Source organism: Perissodus microlepis, chromosome 23 (genome assembly GCF_051167445.1).
Source record: "Perissodus microlepis isolate ML-2025 ecotype Zambia chromosome 23, ASM5116744v1, whole genome shotgun sequence".
Taxonomy (NCBI): domain Eukaryota; kingdom Metazoa; phylum Chordata; class Actinopteri; order Cichliformes; family Cichlidae; genus Perissodus; species Perissodus microlepis.
This window is the reverse complement of record NC_140482.1, coordinates 1235006-1257926: the sequence shown is the minus strand read 5'-3', so window position 1 is coordinate 1257926 and position 22921 is coordinate 1235006. Positions and strand designations below refer to the sequence as shown.

The following is a 22921-nucleotide window of genomic DNA, read 5'->3' as shown; positions in this document are numbered from 1 at the left end:
CTTGCCTCATCTTGTCACGAGTTGTGTTCCACTGAATTCCTGTCTGCAGGTCATTTGGCTGCTTGGATGCGAGGATTACACGTTTCTGCACGCCGAACCAAATATCTTTCATCTCGATCTCAGGAGCTGAAAAGAAGGAACACAAGGCTATAATAATAGCCATTAATGCAATGCACATTTGAAATCGAACACTTTGTCTGGACAACACCCTCAGCTCCTCGTGTGGTTTAGCGCAGGTTCATCCACATTTGTTATTGTGGGAAAAACAGGAAAGAGGCGTTAAAATAGACAGAAGTTTGGCCGTGGGAGTAACCTGCAAAATCCAAAAGCACACACCTAAATCCTCACATAAAGCACTAATCCCACAGTACATTTTAGATAAATCACAGACTGACAGCACAGCTGGAAGGCTCTGCTGGGATACTTTCAGATTAAACAGGCCGCAGTGTACTCAAAGGATGATTCGGGGATTCAGGGTGACACTTTCATTGCAAAGAGGTTTCATTTGTAATATTGCATCAATCCCTGTTTTTAGGGAAAAAAGATTGCATACATACATATATATATATACACATATAGTTCCATTTTAAGAAACTGATGGGAAACTACCTGCACTACCCTCATGAACACATTGACTTTGTGAGGCTACAGCTCCATCTAGAGGTGAATGCTGGCATTTTTCTCCCGTGAAGACACATTCAACATGGCTGCTTCCATGTAGACGTTTGCTAGGTTCACTGTTAGCAGGAAGAAACTGCAAACCATGAAGGAACTCAGGTAAACACGTGCAAAAGTCTATTTTAATGTGTTTCTAAGTGGTACATACTGCTGTGCTTTCAGGAGAGCACTGCTTCATTTTGCAGTGAGGGGCAAACATCACCACATTAAGAAAAAAAACATTCATTGTTTCATCTTTGCTTTTGTGTCTTTGCAGCCACGATGGATCCAAAGGAGATGCTCCGCTGTGCTCTTCAGATAGAGAAATTCAGTGCAGACAGAAGCTATGGGAACATCATGACCCTCCTTGGTGACCTCCAGAAGTCTCACGTCACAGCAGAACAGCTGGAAACAACGGACATCGTCAAAGTGCTCTACAGGCTCCTGAAAACCTGCACTGATGACAGCGTGAAGAAGACAGTCAAGAGCTTGCTGTCCAAGTGGAAGAGACAGTACACGAAGGACAGGCAAGGGGTGAAGTGCACAGAGGAGAGTGAGGATCCTGAGCTACCTGCCAGTGTTTCTTTACCAAAAGAGGCCATGGGTGGTGCGGCTTTTTCCCAAACATGTGATGGTGGAGAGGGGAATGCTGCAGGAGAACAGTCATCTATGCAGGCTAAACCTGGACCCAAAGCTCATACCTCTGCTTCATCTCCAGATAACGTGAGAACCAAATGCGTGCAGCTCCTCCTTGCTGCCCTCTGCCCCTCTGCCCCCGATCAGCACAAGGCTGCTGAGTTGGCACGAGACATCGAGCGGCACGTCCACGAACTTCATAAACACAACCAGTTCAAATATAAAGCCTGTGTGAGGAGCAAGGTGGCCAACTTGAGGAATCCCAAAAGCGGCCACCTGCATCAGGGCCTCCTGAGCGGCTCCCTGTCCCCCGAGGCCTTCGCCCGCATGTCTGCGGAGGATATGGCCAGCGCAGAGCTGCGGCAGCTGAGGGAGGAGTACTCCTCCCAGGGCGTGAGTGAGAGGCAGCTTCCTCAAGGGATAGAGGGGACGCGGACGGAGAAGATTTGCTGCAAAAGATGCGGGGGGTCAGACTGTAGGGTGACGCAGGTGTCCCGAGGGGTTCTGTTCTTGCCTGCGTGGGTGAGGCAGGGCGGCCCAGACGAGGATGCAATGACCTTTGTGACCTGCAGCCGGTGTGGCCAGCAGTGGTACCACAGCAGCTGGGTCTGCCTCTGAATCCACATGGATAACATACATGACTCAGCAACTAAGAGCAGGTTAACTGATAATGAAAATAACAGATTTTTAACAGTCATGCTGTGTAGAACTTTCATTAATGATTTACTTTCTCATTTTCGACATCTATGGAGTTAAAAATGTTCAAAAATCTGGAACATGACCTTCTTAGATTCCTAGCTCAGATACTCAGTGTTGCTAGTTTTGAAATAATACATTTTCTTTACACATTTACATAATACATTGACTTAAACTGCCATTGTTGCAGATGAATCACCAGCCATTTAGTTGATTGGTTGTTTCAGCTGTTCTGCCCACTGTAAAATTGCACTTGTTTGAGTTGGTTTTCCAAGTTTCACCCCTAGTACATAATTTGGTATTATAAAGGCTTTCCTGTGACCAGTTACATGATTTGAGTGTTATAAACTCAGTTCTGAAACAGGAGGATTGGTCACATGGGATGCAGAGTGGAAACTTTCCTGCAGGATGAAGTGCATACTTGTGGTTTAAACCAGATTTTTCCCACAGGATTTGTTCTTTGTCTTTCATGAAGTGACCACTAAAACCCACAGCTGAAAGCCTAAACTGTATCTTTACTGGCTGAAATGCCAAGTCATTGCAGTCTCCGACTGAAACCATGGGTTTTCAAGAAGTAGCTGTCGTCATCTTCTTCCCGCTGAATCGTTTCCTGCGTCTCTACTCTCTGTAATAGCCCTTCATTTTATTTCTACTTACAGTAGCTCATTGAACTGCTTTTACTGGCCGCTCTCTCTTACATTACTGATCTAAAGATCCATTAATGCCTTGACCACTGGCGGGGAATTCTTTAAAACATGCCTCTGCTCTACAATATCCCATTCATTTGTGGCAAACTGAATCCAGCAGATGAGACATGTGACCCCCGAAGTACTCTGAGCATGTGAGCCAGTAATCTGCCCTCCCCAGCAGCCGGAGGGGCGGATATCCCATGGTGCTCCAGCCAGCGTGGCACAATGACTCACATACACGTCACTGTGATGTCACATGAAGCAGTCTTTTTTTGTGTGTGAAGATATTACAGAGAAAATCACTTATTTTTATCCTCAGCTGTTCTTCCTGCGTCATTATTTATGTCACGTCCTGGCCCACTGCAGCTTTTTTGATCTTTGCAGCGGACTCATTCCAGGATGGCCGAAGGTAAAATGGCCAAATATGAAAAAACAAAGAAACCATATCTTTCCAGTAAGTGTTTGGTGTCTCAACACTGGTGCATTTGTCTGTAATCCATCTCCTCTCACATGCTCCTTATCTTTTTAGTAGATAAGGAGCATTTTAGTGACGTGGCCTGTCAGATTGATGCTCTGCAGCCACATACAGCTGTGGTGAGAAGTTTACATCCGCTCATCAAGGGCATGACTGTGATGCTAGTTTTGGGCTTTTAATGATTTCTTTGAGCTGTTTTGTTTTAAGGGTGGAACGATTGTACGGAATCCATTTTTAATTACTCTAAAGAAAATTCATTTTAATATTTGAATAGGTGGTGCTGTAGGTTCTACAATATCTTAACAAAGCTAAGGCCTATTGACTCCTCATTAGGGATTATGATTGGGTACAGCAGGGAGTTTATCTTTGCAGCATAAAAAGGATTTGTTTGACAGCACTCATTGGACTGACTCAGAATACTCAGAACAATTGGAAAATTCAAGGAACTCACTGAAGAGACCTGTAGATTTACATAAGTTGGAGTGGCAGCTGTTGGCGAGATAGTTAGGACTGCTGTCTTGTAGCAAGAAGGTTTGAATCAACCATTTTTCTGTGTAGAGTTTGCATGTTCTCCCCAAGTCTGCTTGGATTCTCTCTGGTTACTCCGGCTTCCTCCCACAGTCCAGTTAGTGGGGTTAGGTTAACTGATGAGTCTAAATTGCACAGACTGGCAACCTGTCCAGGGTGTACCCTGCCTCTATCTTATGGTAACTGGGATAGGTTTCAGCCCTCCTGGTTCCCTGAATTGGTTAAAAGGAAGGAAGGAAGAGAATGGATGGATACGCAAGTTGGGAAGGTCTCTTGGAGCCATTTCTAAGCAACTGCAGATTCCATAATTGTCAGTTCAAACAATTGTACAGATGTGTCACCATTGGAAGAAGAACCAGAATGTCAGATTTGTTAGGATGAAATTGGTTGGGATATTCCAGAACAACCCAGGAACCACCAAGGCTTAAGCCTGAAATGGACTGGAAAGTCCTGGAACACCAGTGTCACTGTCCAAGGTAAAGTGAGTTCTATCCCCTGGTCCAAAGTTGACACTTTTAAGGTCAAATGAAATTTAACAGTTGCTCACATGGACAAGCCCAATGCCGATGATGTATGTTTTGGTGGTGGTAGCATCATGTTCTAGGGCTGATTTGCTGCCAGTGGTTCTACAGCACAAGGTGGATGCAATAATGAAGAAGGAGGATTACCTCCAAATTCTTCAAGTTAACCTCAAATCGGAACTTGGACACAGTCGTGTGTTTCAGCAGAACAATAATCCCAAACACACATCAAGTTTATCAACTTTCGCTTTGAAATTGATAGAGCAGGCTAACATTAATCTTAGGTCTTCTCAAAGTCCTGACCTCAGTCCTAAAAATGTGTGGACTATGACTAAAAGCCAGTGCTGTGCAAGGAAACCAACCAATTTAAATGAACTCCACTCCTCTGGGAAGAATCATTAATAAAATATACAGAATTATACCCAAAGCTTGTTGATGGCTATGAAAAGCATCTGGTTGAAGTACAACTTGCAAAGCAACAACCAAATATGAGTGTGTGTGTTTATACATTTGAGCCTGTATATATACTTTTGACCCTGTGTGAATTAGAGAAAATCCAAAATAAATTTGAACTTTTGCACCCAGTTTTAGTTTTCTAAAGTCATCAAACATGTGTGTAGTACAATCATTCAACAGCCCCACGAATAATTAAAAGCCCAGAATGGCCATGTGACTCATGCCCATGAAGAGTGTATGTAAACTTCTTACCACAGCTGTACCTACTTTCCTTCTCGTACATATTTGCAAAACATTAGTCTGAGCTCTTTACTTCTGCAGACGTATAAACCTACAGAGGTGCATAAATGTTTAATATTTGCACTTGTTGTTGTAGTGCAGGAGGGATAGTGTCGCAGTTTGTGGATTATGATCCCTTCAAACAATTCATATCTGCTTAAAACCTCTTAATACAAACATGTCATAGTGATGGTTTGTAGAGGCCTGAAGTAGTAAACGTGTATTTAACGAAACAAAAACAGGACAAAAATCTTAATATAATTCAATAAAACTGTGAAATCTTTGATTTATTTTATACTTTCTGCAATTTTCTGGCTTATTCTGGAACACTTTGGAGGATCGCAGTGTCTATTTCAAACCTACACACACACACACACACACACACACACACGAACAGCAGGTTATATTGCCAACTGTATATTTCACTTTCATTTCTTCACAGTGAGAAACCCACATTAGACTGTGGATGCGTCGGTTTGATCCAGGAACGCGCCTGGTGACAGGAGGCGTGACAGCCCCTGCCGGGTCATATGAGCGTCATCCGCAGCTGCGGGGCCAGAGAGCAGCGGCAGGGACACCGCGGCGCCATGTCACCGGCTATCAGCAGCGGCCCATCGGGGAAAACGGGAGGAATTTAACCGCTAGAATCCAGCACCGATTGGCACATCGACAGGTACGGTTACCGAAAGGCGAAAAGTCCAATTTCAACCGCGAAAATACCAACTTTCTGTGGGTTTAATTGGATTAGGAAAGTCGCGAATGTGCAACTACCAGCGCGCCCATTATCGGACAGCAACAGTTTTAGGAGAAGCTTCCATTATCGGACAAGCTCAGACTTCTCTTTAAAAGGATTTGTCTCCAGATTTTGACGTCGACTAAATACGCGTAACAATAATAACATTTTCATACGTCATGTGCGCTGATTCTGCAGTGATGAACACCTAATTTGAAAGCAAACTTAGAGTTTATGGCTATGTTTCATCGAGGTGTTTCCTTTAACTGTTTTAATGCTGTTTTGTCAGCAAGTGGTACAAATGACAACATTATTCATAATAATAATAATAATAATAATAATAATAATAATAATAATAATAATAATAAAAAGAAACTATGAAAAACATAAGCGTTACTCGAGGTTTCCTGCGTGTCCGAAAATGGATCTAGTGCGTGTTTGCCAGCTGGAAAGCCCCAAAATGCTGACTCTGTGCTGTCATTATAATGTAGTAACTTATAGTGCAAACGCCTCCTGTGCCTCTCACGGCGAAGTTTACAGCCTACACACAGCCAGCTTTCTGAGAGGGCTTAACTGGTATCACATGTGGCTGCAGCTGTTTCAGCTCTTCATGTTGTTTACGGATAAGAAATACTGTCAATTATTAGCTCTCCCTCAGCTGAGGTGTGTCACCTGAACGGCCTGTGCTGCCATGACTCACGGCTGATGATTACCCTGCTGACTGAGCATAATGGCTGCTGCTTTGATTTGAAGATGCAGGATACAAGGTTGTTTTATTTTGAAGGCTCAGAAGTGCAACATTTGGAGGAAACGCACATTTTTATGGAGGAAAAAAAGACGCACATACACAGACGCATAGCAGCCCTCTCTTCAAATTGTATCCTGCTGAATGAAGCACATGACTCTTGAGTGAGTGACTCTGTGTGTGTGTGTGTGTGTGGGTTCTTTCCCGTTTCGTTTTTCTGCTGCATTGCTGCTTTTAGAACTGTCACAGGTTCTTCGAGCAGCTCTGTGCTTAAAGTTTTAATTGCAAAGACATTATTTGCCCCACTTTGGTCCTTCAGCCTATTTTTCACCGCTGGTGACTCTGCAACTCAAACTTTCCTATGGAGCGGTGGGTTTAGTCCGTTCTTCCCCTAAACTGTTGCAGACAGCACGTGATTTTTACATGTAGGACATATTATATAACAGTGCTCAGAAACGTGTCTGAGCAATAACTTAAAGTCACAGTCATGGTTATTTAGAGCCGTTAGCAAGCACCGTCACCTGGAAGCAGCATCATGGACATGTGGAACAGCAGCATGGGCTGTTTTGGTTCCTTTACTTCACCCCCCTGCGTGGAGAAGGCAGAAGTCATAATAGACTTTGTAGTGAAGTGAAACTGAGCGTTAAACCAGTCAAAACCACCCACTTTTTCCACTTTATGTGTCTCACGTGTGCTTTTTGAAATCTTAAATGTTTCTCTTTGCTCCTTCCACAGTCAAAGGATCAAAATCCTGCAGAAAACTACAAATGATAATTAGTGTACTTTTAGAATAATCAAACAAAATGGGGGCATTGTAAAAAGGTTTTGAGGGCAGAGACTGTATTACACTGAAGGAGTGGTTCAGCCACTGAAACCCACTGCATGCATGACGTCAAACGTAGAACATAAGGATTGGTACCTGTGTGAGTAATGCGGCGGTGCAGTCTCACCGTGGCTGTGATAGATGAGGTGATCGTGTTTGTGTAACAAAGCCGTTAGACTGCCCACGTTTGCCTCAGAGATGATCCTGAAGACTGTTATCCTGAAGGTGCATGAAAAGTATGCCAGTGTGTGGGACAGGATTAAATTTGCACTTAAATCCTCATTAGGCTGTTTTTTTCCTTTGCCGCTGAGCCTTCGTGGGTTAAACCCTTGGCCACTTCACGATCTGCGACTCTCTGTCTGTCTTACAGGCAGCTGATGCTGAAGTGATCGGTGTGCAGACGTAACGGTGAGGAAAACTCTCTTGTGAATGACTCACCAGTCCTGTGATCGGTGTCCATGTGATGTTTAGCAGGGGTCATTTCATGCACAACATTGTGCACATGGTATAGTAGCAAGTGTATTTGTTGCATAGAGTAATGAGGGGGCTGCGGCGGTTTAATAGGATTAGCTAGTCTACTGACTTGAATCAGATGTTCACGTGGTCCAAGTTGGAAATCATGCAAATAATACTTGAAGGCCACAAAAGAACTTGGAGAAGTTTTATTGATCCATTTTCTTCCACTTATCCAATTCAGGGTTGTGGTAGGAGTCTGCTCCAGCTGTGATACGCAGGCAGGTTGTCAGTCTGTCACAGATCTAACCACTGTCATGATCATATCCACACCTACAGCCAGTTTAGAGTCACCAGTTAGTCTAACGTGATTGTTTTTGGACTGTGGGAGGAAGCCACAGTACTGAGAGAGAACCCACATAGAAAGGCCACAGATGATGGATTAGAACCCAGGACCTTCCTTTGTTGTGACCGTGCAAACCCACAGTTCATCTGATCTCAAAGTATTTGTAAAGCAATGTGTCAATGTGTGGAAAATGCTCATACAAAAAAACAAAGAAAGCAAATTTGACAAATTTTCCTTCTCCTTTGGTTCAGCTGCTGTTTCCAGCTCATATGTGCATCGATTTATCGACGATATTCTCTTATTTGCAGGATTGATAGTGTTGAATCCAACAGCAATGCACACCCCAGGGTTCGGCTTTCTCTTTAGTAATTAGAGTAACCCAAGTTTTTTTTGTGTGAGATTCACCTTTTGTTCTTAAATAACTGAACTGCAAGTTTATTTCCTTGATTATTTAAAAAGCTCTTGATTAGAAAACTGTAAAAGTGCAGTGCCTGTTAGCATTTTTCACATATGATTTCTTTTATATCTAAATTTCACAAAACTCGAATCTATGATGGGCAGCCAATCAGAACAAGAGGACACAGAAGATGAACTGAGAGGCTGCTCCAAGCCCCTATATCAGATAAATGAGGATTATTCTGAACGCTGAAATCATGCAAAGCTACTTTAGTAGAATCCAAGAATGAAAATATGAAATAATTTCAATAGTTCCTGTTTAAACATAAATTGTGCAGCTTAAAATGGGAATTAATGTCACTGGGAGTATTGTTTGGCACAAGGTCACTAACTGGAAGTGTTATTGTTGTGGAGCAAACAACCACACCCTGCAGGTAGCCTCATCCTTCCTCATTCTCATGCTTCCTCATAATTCTTACCTTTATTTACTTTTTAGCTGAATGGCTTCTTGAACACAATGTTTCTGAAGCACATTCAATAACATACTTTTGTACCTATGACCTTAAATTAAGGTATTTTGCTTCCGCCTGCTGTTGGAGCTACATTGTGTACCCCACATTTGCACATATATACTGGTAGAGTACTAATACTCCAGTGCAGAGCCGAACTAATTAGTCTGTTTGTCTCATTTTTATATCATTGTGCAGTGCTGTGAAAGTTTCTCTAGGAAAATGGGGCGTTTTACTGAATTAATGCAAACATACATGCGATTACAGTAGATGAGGCACAAACAGAGCATGTGCATTTCCAACCAGCTTGAGGGTGAATATTTGGTATGACTACCTTCATTCATCATGTTACCATGAACATTTGGAACTTAAGTAAAATAAAGAAAACTGTTTTTATTTTCTTTTGTTTGAACATTTCCATATTTAAAACTATTCTTTGAGTTGATCGTGACTTTTTTCCTCTGCAGGTCAAACTGCTTCCTTCATCGTTCAGCCGTCCCGTGCGGTCTCCCTGCTCAGAGTAGTCAGTCCAAAGCACCAGGCTTCATGATGTCCAAATCCGCTCTCTTAAAGGTGATCCTTCTGGGTGACGGTGGCGTGGGCAAATCGTCACTCATGAACCGATACGTCACCAACAAGTTCGACTCGCACCTCTTCCACACCATAGGCGTGGAGTTCCTGAACAAAGAGCTGGAGGTGGACGGGCGCCGCGTCACCCTGCAGATCTGGGACACAGCGGGTCAGGAGCGTTTCCGCAGCCTCCGCACGCCGTTCTACCGCGGCTCCGACTGCTGCCTGCTCACCTTCAGCCTGGACGACGGACAGAGTTTCCAAAACCTGGCGAACTGGAAGAAGGAGTTTACTTACTATGCTGACATAAAGGACCCCGACAGCTTCCCCTTTGTGGTGCTGGGAAACAAACTGGATATTCCTGAGCGTCAGGTGTCTGGGGAGGACGCTCGAAAGTGGTGTCGCGAAAACGGCGGACACCCGTACTTTGAGACGAGCGCCAAGGATGCCACGAATGTAGCGTCGGCCTTTGAGGAGGCAGTGCGTCGCATTCAGATGACAGATGACAGAGATGGTCACCTCATCAGCACTGACACCAACACGGTGGACTTGCAGAGGAAGAGTCAGGCTCAGAACAGCTGCTGCTGAGCTCAGCCTTCAGTGTGTGATAGGAAGTGAGCGAGCAGGAGATCATGTGATACTCCTGCAGAGGGCACACAGGGAGTGTGTTTTCTGCAGAAAATGGGAACTGGCGGTGGCTCAGCAGCTCCTCTACAACACAGCCTGTGACGTCCTCGGCTGGAGTCTTGATGCAAATCAGCAGTTTTGTGCAGTTATTCATGATTTTTACACGTTATGATCTCGGTTACATTCAGTCCCTCACAGAAACAAATTGAATCATTAACATTTCTCATTTGGATGTTTCGATTTATAAATTGTGAATAACTCAAATGGGTTTTCAATTTATTTAAAAAAACAAAGAAAACAAGCTAAATTGTGTCACCTCTAAACCACTAAACACAGGATTTCCACCAGTTGGTGTTTCAGACTCGCTGATGGTTTTCATGTCACTGATGGAGCTCCGTCTGGAAGCCACAGAAAGTCCTTTACCATTGTTTTTGCACACCGAAGCAGACACTGTGCTCAAGATGAAGGAGTAAAACTTAAGCTACAAAATGGCTTTTACAGCAGTTTAATACTAATTATCCTTAAACAGACCTGCGAGTCAGATGCATACCTCTCAGAAAACAACCTAAATTTAAAGCTAGTAATGTTTTTGCCTTAGAAACACACGACACACCTTCTTTTCCATCTATATAAACACATAAATGGATGTAAACTAAATGATATTATTTTCTATTTTGGCAGCATAATAATGCCAAACCAGATATTTTCAAAATGTTGCTAGCTGGAGTTAATGTTTTGTGTTTATTAGTATTTATTCATCAGCTATTTTAATGCTTAAATTACTGTAATTATGGTTAAAGGAGTTTGTGTTTTTTAAACTGATAATAAAACAGAACCCAAAACTGGAGAAACACCTGTTTTCTGTACAGTTCACTTGTGTTGCAGTACCACTGTAATCCACAAGGTGGTGCCCCTGTGTCAGAAAATGGTGAGATCGTTCCAGCATCACACTATTTTTTTTGAAGAGGAGGAGGTCCTGTATGTTAGCATTAGACCTCAGATGTGTTAGAAATTGGGCTGAATGTTAGGAGAACTCTCCTTGGACTCTAAATAATATTCATTAAATAATAAAAAATTTTTGCAGCAATTTTGTTAGAACATGAGTGAAAACACCTGTGTGGGCAGACTGAGTTTGTGTGGCGTCTTTCAGTTTCTTTGTAGTCTGGAACCGTAGCTGTTCAGTAGTTCCACAGCTCAAATATTTAGAACCACATGCTTGCCTGAAAAAACATTATCATATCTGCTAATTTCCTTTGGCATTCTGAGAAAGAAACATCTACTTTTCTCTTCCCGTGACACAGAAGGTGGCAGCAGCATACAATTATCTCAGCTGGAATTACCTGTGATTTCAGAAATGACTTGTTCTTTTTGTCCTGCTGGCAAAGCTGCCAAGCTCATGAATCATGTAGGATTTCTATACTCTGGAAACGACTTCAAAGATTCAACTAATCTAACTTTTTAATTTGATGTATGCATTTGCTAGAATAATAGACAAACAGGTGTTACTAATGCTATTTGGCACAGAGTCTTAATTAATGTAATTATTAACGCTTGTGTTTATCTACTATTTTAGATCAAAAAGGCTACTATGCAAATGATTGTTTTAATTAGAGCTAAAATGTTTAATTAGATCACTATTGAAGCTTCTTCATGCCACTTGAAAAATAAATAAATAGATAAAATGTATTTATTTACCAGGCAGCCAAGTCAAAATTTCAGGTTACTGACTTAAAATTTTGAGATGATCTGATTATTTATCCATTGGAACAAGCTTCCATAGATAACTGCTTAGTCAGTGAACAGAAGATTAATTTCTATGCCAAGGCACGATCCGAAGAGGAAGTATTAAGTGTTCAATGCCATTTGTTTGCCATCATGATAACACAAAAAATGCCAAGATGAACTTGGAAAGTTTAAATGATCAGTAAAAATGATTAAATCCCAAATGAATCCAGATCACTCTTTAAAAATAACAAAATAGCGTAACGACGTTAAGAGAATATGCTCATGTGTGCCCTTTTTCCTTCAACATTGCATTTTATTTAGAGAAATGTTTGATATTTAAGCTGAAGTCTTGCATTTTGTTCCCATTACTGTACAAAAATGCACTCCAAGCGCTATTCTGCTGTCTTTTTGTTTTTTACACATTTTTGATTCAAATCACCAGTTGGAGCCTTAAGAGAAGTCTCTTATCTATACTTTCACTTTAATTTTTTAAATAAGTGTCCATAAAAATCACAAGGAAGAGGCGGGAGGCAACGGTGTCACGATAATAAAAAATATCGGTTTTACTAGAGAAGGTTACAAAAATCATCACTATATAGGAGTCATAGAACTATTTCCAACTTAAAAAATAAAACCATAATGAAACACCTACAGGGACTACAATGCCATCAAAGTACAATGGAGTTTTCTTTAGAAAAGAGTGGGTGGAAGGGGAGGAAGGAAGGGGGCAAACACCGCCTACCATAGTTGTCATTACAATTGACTACACATCACCTGAAAAACTGCAAAGACACAGTCATGTCTCCTTCATGCAAATAACAAGGAAACAACAACACCCTGACACGCATCGTCTTATAGGAAATTGAAGTTTGCCTTTACATCGACCTGGCGGCAAAGCACGTATATTTATCAAACATAACACACATGGCAATATAGTCCTTTTTTATACAGAATAGACAGCTGCACACATGGACGATACTGACATGCTTCATCTCATCAAAGTTCAAAAAATTGTTTTCTTCAGTGTTTTATGAGGGTAAACTAACCAGTAATGACTGATATAGAATATAGTTCATGATTATTAAACAATATCTGGTTATAAAATTAATGTCTGAAAATTCCTGACTTGTTTTATTCAGTGTAAACATCCAAAAACAGTCTCTGTGGCTCATTTGAGAGGCATGACGTATAAAAAAAAGGAAATAAAATAGGAGAAATGAAGAAAAGAGTGACTCCCCCTCATGTCTCGAGTCACTCACTTGGTCGGCCGTCGAAAAAATAAGCACAGACATGTTCCATAAAATAATTAGTACTAATTTACAAGAAGAACTCAGCTGCCTAAAACTGGTAAAACATTAAAAATCAATTTCCACTATATTTTTTTGTCACATTTTAAAATGTATACGTCACAAGCACCTCAATCCATCATATCATGTGACTGCACTTTATCCCTCTCACGACATATCATTTAAGATGTTACATTACAATTATTATATCAAATGCAGAACTAGTATCTGAGTGCTAAACACATATCTCAAAGGGTACATTTACATATATTTGTGGAAAAAAAATTGCATGGCAAATCACTGATTGTGTTCTCATTGGTTTGGGAACGGAGCTATTTCATGTTTTTAGGGTCATTCGGCTATTTACAGGTGAACTTTCTCAAAAGAAGGAAGTGAAAGAAGAAGTTTTTACTGTATAATTCACACAGGACTGCAGTCTGGAGAAGAGTTTAAATGGTGATGTTTTAGGAAAAGTACACAACTGGTGGAAAATCAGACTTGGTTTAATACCTGAGGTGTGTGTCTGTTGTTTAAGACCCGGACAGATTTATCTTTGATTTCTGCTGCGGCTGGTGGTTAGTGTAGCAAAACCCCATTTTGGTCTTCAAAGAGCAGTTTCATATTCAGAAGTATGCTAATATGTTTTCTTGCCAAGAGCTAGATGAGTAGATCCATACCACCTTTGTCAGTAAATAAACATCAAGCACTAAAATGCGTAAGAAAGTACTAAAATGATGTACTTCTTTACTTGCACTTGCTGTTTTGAATGCATAAATGCATTAATACTAAAAAGTATGGCTACAGGAAGTGTGTAAGGCTGAACTTCTCACTTTTAATAATGGCCACCAGCTTGTAGCGGAAAAATAACAGAAAAAGAGGAACCAGCAAACATTAGCCAAGAACTGGAAAAAGAAGGCCCTTCAATTAATTATTAGCCCAAAAGTGGTAACGGAGGACCCATCAAACAATTTTTAGCTATGAACTGGAAAAGGAGGGCTTTACAAACAATGTTTCAGCCAGCAGGCCCTACCAATGCTAGTTAGCTAGCTAGCTAACAGCAGCAGATATCTTTCTTCAGCTGCTTGCATTAGTGTTTTTGTGTTTGTTTTTGGATTGATTTTTGCATTTTGTATTACTTAATCATCTTCATTGTAGAGTGAATTAGGTTAATATTTGGTCGGCGTCTCAACAAAAAGGAATGTTTACAAAATACATTAGCTAGCGCAACAATCGATCCAACGCTACAACTGTTGTTTCTGTAGGTGCATGACTTGCTGAAACAAATCAAAATTCATACACTACATGATTATGTACACTGTGTACTACACTGAAGTGAAACATCTTAAATCAGACACAATACCAGTCTTTGTGTTTCCAGTCTTCATGCTAACCGTAGCGCTATGACGAAGCTTTTTACAAATCATACAGACAACTTTTAATCATTTCCTCTAATCCTTGACCTGAAAGCAAATGAGCGTATTCCTCGAAGCTTTTCCTTGCTTCAAAGGTTGCTACCTCTCCGGTCTTAAATAAACTGTGAGTGCCTTGATGAGTAAATAAACTCTTATCATGTAAATGCATAATAATCCTTGAGATACCACATGATTTGACATAATTTTAGGTATTTCTATGAGAGAAGGGATTGGAGTGGTTCATGTTTTTTAAGGGATTTTCATTGTCCCTTTTTTTTTTTTTTTATTTAATAGTGCAACAACGAGCATTAGCAAAAGAAGTTAAAGATGGAAAGAAAAGTAAAGGAGAAAAACCTATGAGCGCAAAAACATAAAGAAGAAAAAAGATCATAATAGTATCTGGCATACTTTTCAGAGAGTATTAAAAAAAACAACAACATTCGTACACATTCGCACAATATATTCATATTCATATATATATGCATATAAAACACCAAAAAAACAGAGGAAGTTGATCACTGCCTGGCTTTTTATGGTCGATGCAGGCAGTGAACAATGTTTATCTTTTTTAGGCTGTTAGGAGCTGTGTGTCGAGAGGCTGTGTTGGCTCAGGGCGCGAGGCCATCACAGCCGGGCCACGTTCACGAGTCGCCGCCCAAAAGCACGAGGGAAGAGACGCTTCTGAACTGATGTACTGTACCTGAGCTCGACCCCGCGGGCGAGCTCTCCCATTCTGAAAGCATCCGCCTCCGTCTGGGCCTGCCACTTCTCCTGACTTTCTATTCTCTTCCCCTCAGGTGTGAGGACGTGCCCACAACCCTTAATGAACACTGCGGAAGGGAAGAGGATGGAGAATCAGGAGGTTTTGGGACTATCAAACATGACCGAGGTGGTTTGTTTTAATGGAGGGAAAGGGTGGGTGTTAGTTGTTGCAAGGGGATGGGGGGTTGTGGTGTGGAGAGAAGACGGACGGTGGTGTTGGGCTCTCTTGTCCTTATGAGTAGGAGGACGAATTCTGGCCCTCCTTGGAGCGTGCCTCAGCCTCCAGATCCTGGTCATCCTTGGTCTTGATGTCCTGGTAATCGTGCGTGGAGGCGGCACTCTTCAGATAGGCCCAGTTGGCCCCCAAAATCATCAGGTAGTGGATCTGAAGAGATACAAGATTTTTTCTTCATGTTCAAGCACAGGAACTAACTCCATACTACTACTACTTCTATTATTACATGCATTCAAAATGTGCTCAAAAACCTCTGCGTGCATGTTTTTGGTATGTCCTGTTACATCCTGTTTTACATCTGTGTGCCAAATCCCCAAGTGTCTGATCCCACACTACTGATTTTTGCCCACTGAAGTTTAGCGATGTCTAAATGTAGAAAACATCCAAATATATTAATAGAAACCAACCTGAGAACAATGAAAATGTTCCAGAGCAACATTACTGTACAAGCCAGTTTTCCTCAGTGACTTTTTTCTAGCATGTCTTTCCACCTTTTGTAACACATCAAAGTACACAGAGCTTCCAGCTGACCCTGTGCCAACATCTGGAGTACTGCTTAATGCTTTTTTTGAGCATCTCCATCTCCCTGGACTCAAAACAAAAAAGCCCACCTCCGCAGCAGAGTAAAACACTGACCCTTGGTGAGCACATGCACAGAGGCGGGCTGCAGAAACCCATAGAAGGACATATGTGAGAGGCGGAGAGGTTGCCGTGGAAACAGATAATCATGCCATAGCAACATGCATATTTTGAGCGGCACACTACTGCATCGGTGGGATCATGAGGAGCTTACCAGTGCGATGACGGTGGCTCCGGCGCCGGCTAACGCAACGATGTAGAGGTGGTAGGACAAGTAGAACTGCGGGGAGAAATAGAAGCTAGGTTAGTGAAGGGAGGAAAGGAGAGCGAGGGAATAAGGAAAAAAACAAAGGAGGTCAGCATCCTCTCACCTCACTGGTGTTACAAATCTCTCCTAGCGTGGCTCCGCAAGCTTTTCCTGGCGTGGCATTATAGGGAATAACACCTGCGGGATCAGAGAGATGAAACGTCACAGGACTGAGACAAGAAGCTTTTTCCTCCCCAGAGACTGTGTGATATGATTGAAGGCATTATGCATTAGGCGCAGATAAAGATTAAAGGAAACAGGGCTGCTGCTGGAAAAATGTGGGTCATTGTGAATCCCTTTTTCCTTTCTTTCTTTCTTTTTACTGTAGAATCACTTTAGGGGATTGCTGCTATAGGCTGCTATTTGTAAAAAAACAAACTGTGTGCAGTTGCTTGTTTTAGCTTCTAAAACCTTTCCTCAATCACTCATCAGCTGGAGCTCCAAAACTGCTGACAATAATTTGACGACTCTGAGTAATTGGGGTTAATATTTCACACGCCGTGCTAGTGCAGCACCGCAGCCAATGAAGCATATGTGATCCTCATCCTACTTTGTAAGCGAGCCAGCTGTCTTTCAAATGTGGGTCACGTACTGTACGTTGGGCCATCAGACTGATGACCACATACGCAATCACAGGGGAGTGTTGCTGTGCTGTAACACTGCTTTGAGGTGGATTTTCATAGAGATCCAGTCACGCTCTCAATAATCTAAATGTATTCGTTTGACCTCTTCGTGCATAGACAATGACATTTAAAGTGGTTGGAGATGAATAGGTGGTGTTTATAAGGAGGGGAAAGCCTGAAAAAATGTTCCAGAGTTTTCTGCCTGCAGGTAACGCCTGTGTGGAAATGAGAGAGGCACCGGGATGTTTTTCCTATTTTGCTGCAGACTTTTTAACGTTAGCCAGAATATTTCTTGATCAGGGGAATTTCTCCTGAACTTTAAAGACAAGTACCATGACAGATTTTTTATTTTTTAAGACATCTTTTGAAGATTGTTTTAAAGTGAACTGAATAGCATGAAAGCAGGTTTCGTCATCTGGTCTACACTGTGCAGCAATGCCACAATTCTGTTACATTTTATACAGCACTTTAAAATATTTTGCACAGATTTTCATAACCTATGATTTTCAAGCATTGCATATCTTCTTGGATGTTTCCATACATACTATACTGTACATAGTAAACAGATACAGTGTATATATGTACATTTTTCATTGTGAGGTCGGCCATTTGCCTCAGGAAGAACCACTGTGTATACATTGTCAATATGTGGTTTTACATTTGATTCGAAAAAAGAATAAAATAAGCCTAATAGGTTTAGGAAGAGGTAGTTTAGCTTTGTTATTCCTAATTTACATATAGCACATTTGAATAAACAAGCTCTCCTTCAGGCTGCATGTAGCCCTGCATATGAGCTAACATGAGTTTGGAGCAACAAGGAATGGTTGTTGAGTTACAAATGACATATCTGTTTATAACCAAGTAATGGAGGCCCACCTGTCTGGCAGGTACTACTCCTGCACAAACTGTGATGAAAATGTGTCAGCTGTGATAACATAAGGTGGGCAGAACTAGGAGCTACAGGAAAAATATAAAGGGCAGACTGGCCTTGTTGGCTGGAGAAGGAGGTAAGAAACAATGCTAGGGAACTGCAAAGCCTTACAGCAATGACTATTAGAATAAAAACCAGGCTTTCAAAGATTTACTGGTGCTAAGTGATGAATTTATTTTGACAGGCTGCATCGTTTCAAAAACAACTATTAAATTGACAGATTTCCCATCGTCAGTATCTGAACATTTATTATTGTTCCAGTGCTAATTTATGTAAGATATTTTAGCCTCTCAATACTAATGTTTATCCTTTATAGGGAAAAACTATGATATTAGTACGGAAAGATACAAAATATCTCATAAAAATTCAGAGAATTATGAGCTAGCCTATACCAGCGGTCCCCAACCCCCGGGCCTCGGACCGGTACCGGTCCGTGAGTCGTTTGGTACCGGGCCGCGAGAGTAGAGGCTCAGGTGTGAAATGTATGGTTTTCAGGGTTTTTATCGGTTTTCAGCGTTATTTTGTTATCGTTTTGATCGTTAACTCAGTTTTCCTGGGTCTTTTCACGTGTGTTATGAATAAATCTTCTTTTTTTCGGTACCGGTACTAGTTTTATTTTGTTGTATTTATCCGCGACACCTTAAAGGCCGGTCCGTGAAAATATTGTCAGGCATAAACTGGTCCGTGGCGCAAAAAAGGTTGGGGACCGCTGGCCTATACCTAGCTAGCCAACCTAGCTCAAATTGGCTAATGTCAGCCAATTTCACTTATAAAATCTACGTATGCCACACATGTACGGTTCATTCAATCACCGAAAGAATGCATCAGACATAAACTTAACTAATACAGTTCACGTCATTTCTAAGTTACTGACCGTACTGCCTGACATCCACACAGATGGAGTCAGGAGAGGTGATGTTAGCATAGGGAGATTTCATGGTAGCACAGGTATTCCACATGTTAAAGAAGAGGAAAACCGGGATCGCCGTGAAGCCGAAGATGGCAAGGAAGGCCAGGAAGAGGATGTAGGTCAGGAACATGAACTGAGGAGAGGAGACAAGTGGAAATAAAGAGAAAAAATTGTGATTTTATAAAAAAGAATATTTTTTAAAGGCTGAGATTGTTTATACGGACACAAATCGGAGGCAAATCAGGGTTTACGCTAATGTTAGCCGACATCTGCAGCAATTAGAGTAATCAGGGTAGAAAGGACAAACAGTGCCAGAGTTACCCTGAAGGCTCAAGTGGGATTTTAAGCATTTGTGTATGTGCAAGTATTTGTTTATATCTGTCTTCGTCATGCGCATGTGCTCATAAATGTGTAAATGCGTGTGACTGGGTCTCTGAAATACTTTTAAGATGACCCTTATTCAGGCATGTAAAGCATACTGAAGGACCGTTTTCTGTTTGTTGTTTTAAGCCACTAAACTACTTTAAGCAGGAACATTTTAAAATACACATCAAAGTCATTAAGTCTCATTTGGAGGCTTTAATTTGAAGTGTAACTGGGTCAGTGGGTGTGATGATTTGCAGCTGCTTATGTGTGCGTGTGTGTATTTGTGTGTTCACATACGAAGGCGGTGATGCAGCGTCCACAGACGGTGGTCTTGAAGTCACTCTGCAGCTCCTTCTTGATGGCGCTGGTGGTGTAAAAGCCCTCAGCCAACAGGACGATGGCGTAGACAAAGAAGAAGGAGCCAATGCCATAGATGATGTACTGAAAAATCTGAATCCTGAACAAAAACAGAGGCAAAGCAAGGAATTAGCTTTAAACATCAAGGTTATATGAACCTGCACCAATTAAACCCTAAGCTAATGTTTTATGCTGGTTAATGTTAGCTCGTGTAAGCTAAAACCCTTTTTATTTTATGTTTCATTTAACTACTTTTACCTTTTTTTTAAAGAGATAAAGATCAAGATTATATTGTATTATATTGACTATTGTTGGGTAACCTTAGATAATGGTACCATTAGCTCATGGTGGTTAATCTTAGCTAATGTTAGATGCAGTTTTTGTGGCTAAAGTTGGTTAAGGTTAGACGTTTGTGATAAGTAATTTAAATTTTACTTAAAATGTAGACTTTTAGGACAAAGGGATGTGATACAGAGCTGGATTAATTGGTCAGGAAGCTTTGTCGTGCTTAAAGTCAGAATTTTCTATCAGTCTGTCTTTTTCCTGACTGAATCATTGTAATAACTCAGGTTATGTTCTGAGTTTCAGTTTAAAATAGATTCAGATCGCACAGTTTCACTGATTCTACTATCCACAAGATGTTTTAAGTATAATATAAATTCTCTACTGTAGGATATGTGCAGCTTCAGAATGAAGCTGTAGTGTAATGTTACAGCAGCAGAACGGCAGCACAGTGTCACTGGCATTTGAATGCAGCTGGTGATGCAGACAATATATATATGTTTTAATACTTGGTTCTAATCTCTTGCTAAGTCTTTTCTCCACTGCTGGAACTGAAGCTAGAATATTAGATTAAAAAACGGATTAGGGTATTTATTTTCAAAAACACTTATTCAGGCAACTTAAAGAGATTTCTTTTGTTAGACTACGGGACAGTAACGTTTAATGTTTATATTAAAAGTTTTACAGCTCTAACGTGCAGCCATCACGTAAGAAGGAAACAGCAGCGTTAAAATACATGAACTTTAGTTAAAATGTTTATTTTAATGCTCTGCACTAAATCCCAAGATTACGATAGATAAAGATCGAAATATGAATTTGTCTTTCTTTCTTTTTTATGTTCCTTATAAATTTTAAGCACGACTTTATCATCATAATCTGACGACATCTCTGAGTGGACTAGACAGAACTCATAGGGATGACTTTGTCAGTACGAAGAGTCAGATGACACATGAAACACCCCTCTTATGTGTACAAGTAGAGAACGGAGGGCTTAACAGCCCATGTTGATAACCATCGTACTGAAATCTGTTTTCTCTGACTAGAGTTTTGAACTTTATGATGATATGTAGACTACAGTGAAAGCTAATCAAAGACAGTTATATCCACTAACTTATGGTTTATGAGAGCTTTTGTTATATTTCGGATTATTTTTTTAACATGTTTAAACCAAAATACTAGGGGGATTTGTTAGAGGTTTCTTTTGTGGGGCACATTGATGAGAGTTGTTCGCCATATTGGACAAAATATAACCGCTGGTTGCTGGGGAAAGGTTTGCATTCTCTGACTAGCTGCTGTTTGATTATCGGAGGCTGTAATTGGGAGAAATCCATCACATAGAGTGTGCTGCACCAAAAAACCTCCTTGTTGCTACAGATTACTGCAATTGCATGTAGTTTGCATGAAAGACGGTGACTGTTATGGCCCTCTGCAACCCCTACTCAACTCAACTTACAGTGGCAGTGCAAGATTCTCTGGGTGTTTCCAAGGCATAAATGTCTATTATCTACACCTGACAAGGTGTGAATAAAAACATGCCTGAGGTTAGCTTAGGGTAGATGCCACTTTTTGTCTTCATGCTATTTGGGCTGTTAATTTTACTGAGATGAGTTAATATTTTTTAAAAAAACAAACAAAATATAGTCTCCTCTTTAAGTTGCTGCTTTTGAGCTGGGTCACTTGTCTGCAAACAATTGCCAATTAGTAGTTGAGTGGTAGTGAAGCTTCAAAGAAATGCGATGCCAATCAGAAAGCGAGACTGTTCACACTCCAAGTAAAACTCGTGTCTCAGTGCTGAAGCCAACACATTACAAAAGGCCCAACTTTTACTTTGAAAAGAATGGTCTGCCTTTTTGCTTTGCATCATAGGCTTTACAGTTTCATGATCACTCAGTGAATTAGTTGGCAAGTGTTTGCAGACGGGTCATTTTCAACATAAACTTTGGGTGATCACAGCTAAAGGTAATCACGAGGAGGTTTTTGGTTTTTGCACCTCTTTGTGACCAATTTCACCTCGTGGCTGCGAGCAACCTGTAGCAAATATTTATGGAATTAACTTTTCCTTCTTCTTTCTTTGCTTAACCTTAACCTGGTTTACATATCCAAAATAGTTTATGTCATGTGGTTAGCAGTCATATAACTGCAAAACCTGAATAAATGAAAACAGAACTATACGGTCCATCCATCGACTCATTTTCTTTGCTGATTATCCAGATCAGCATTGTGGGCCTAACTTAAATTATTATTATTATTCTGAATACCTGACATTACAGAGTGTATAAACACCCCAAGATCTTAGTTTTCATTTATATTTATGTCAGGATCCATTTTAAAAATAATCACCGAAAAATATATTTCAGTCCTGTGGGAGAAGATTAGGGCCAAAAAAGGGGGTTGGGGCTGGATTTCTTTTTTCCAGATTTTAATCTCAGATCCCTTTTTTCCCCTTTCAGTGGCCCTAATCCTCTTCCATACAATTCTAACCTTGACCTTTTAAGTAATAATTTTCTGACTGTTTCTAACATGACCAGTTTACCAGTTTAAGGGTTCTAAGTTATGGCACACAATGTGGCGGGTTCTTCTCAGCAGATCATTGCAAGCATAATATCAGTAAATTCTGGTCATACCAGTTTTTAAGTAAAAGAAGGGGAGTAAGTGAAATACAGTGACAGGACTTATCCATGTCTAATCTTTTCCATAAGGGACATGTGATAAAATCATAAGTAAGAGAACGCCTTAGTGATGAACTACACTTGGATTAGAAACTCAGTGGACTTACACCACAGTGAGGGTGGCGTGGTCGCTAGATACCCTGGAGAAGTGATTCTCCAGCATAGTCAGAGTCCCAGTCAGCGCTACGTGGCCACATCCGCAGAACAGAGCCACACCTATGAAGCAGAGGATGGTGGCCACCAGCGAGGCATAGGGCACCCCGCCCAGACACTTGATGCAGCACTCGAAGCATCCTATAGGGGGAGACAAAGAGAGCCTGATCCATAGGTGTTCTTTT

At 41.0% G+C, this 22921-nt stretch overlaps 3 protein-coding genes across 4 annotated transcripts in view; 2 read left to right on the top strand and 1 right to left on the bottom strand.

Moving 5' to 3' along the window:
- Positions 1-682: 682 nt before the first annotated feature.
- Positions 683-5468, top strand: tceanc (transcription elongation factor A N-terminal and central domain containing). Its single transcript, XM_084921235.1, has 3 exons — positions 683-777; positions 935-1952; positions 5380-5468. The coding sequence occupies exon 2, from the start codon at positions 940-942 to the stop codon at positions 1909-1911; it is 972 nt and encodes a 323-aa protein (XP_084777361.1). The 5' UTR covers positions 683-777; positions 935-939; the 3' UTR covers positions 1912-1952; positions 5380-5468.
- Positions 5469-9478: 4010 nt separating this feature from the next.
- Positions 9479-13345, top strand: LOC146360637 (ras-related protein Rab-9A-like). Its single transcript, XM_084921243.1, has one exon. The coding sequence runs from the start codon at positions 9489-9491 to the stop codon at positions 10098-10100; it is 612 nt and encodes a 203-aa protein (XP_084777369.1). The 5' UTR covers positions 9479-9488; the 3' UTR covers positions 10101-13345.
- Positions 12404-22921, bottom strand: part of LOC146360636 (neuronal membrane glycoprotein M6-b-like) — a 46915-nt gene continuing 36397 nt past the window's right edge. For both annotated transcript variants that reach the window (XM_084921233.1, XM_084921234.1), the window contains exons 2-7: positions 22691-22877; positions 19573-19732; positions 18874-19042; positions 16510-16583; positions 16353-16418; positions 12404-15709 (exon numbers count right to left, since the gene is read on the bottom strand). In XM_084921233.1, the coding sequence (XP_084777359.1) occupies positions 15557-15709; positions 16353-16418; positions 16510-16583; positions 18874-19042; positions 19573-19732; positions 22691-22877 (809 nt within the window). In that variant the 3' untranslated portion in view covers positions 12404-15556. The remainder of the gene's footprint in view (positions 15710-16352; positions 16419-16509; positions 16584-18873; positions 19043-19572; positions 19733-22690; positions 22878-22921) is intronic.

Excerpts from the sequence above, each read along its gene's own strand:
- LOC146360637 (XM_084921243.1), top strand. The coding sequence starts at position 9,489 with ATGATGTCCAAATCCGCTCTCTTAAAGGTGATCCTTCTGGGTGACGGT.
- tceanc (XM_084921235.1), top strand. The coding sequence starts at position 940 with ATGGATCCAAAGGAGATGCTCCGCTGTGCTCTTCAGATAGAGAAATTC.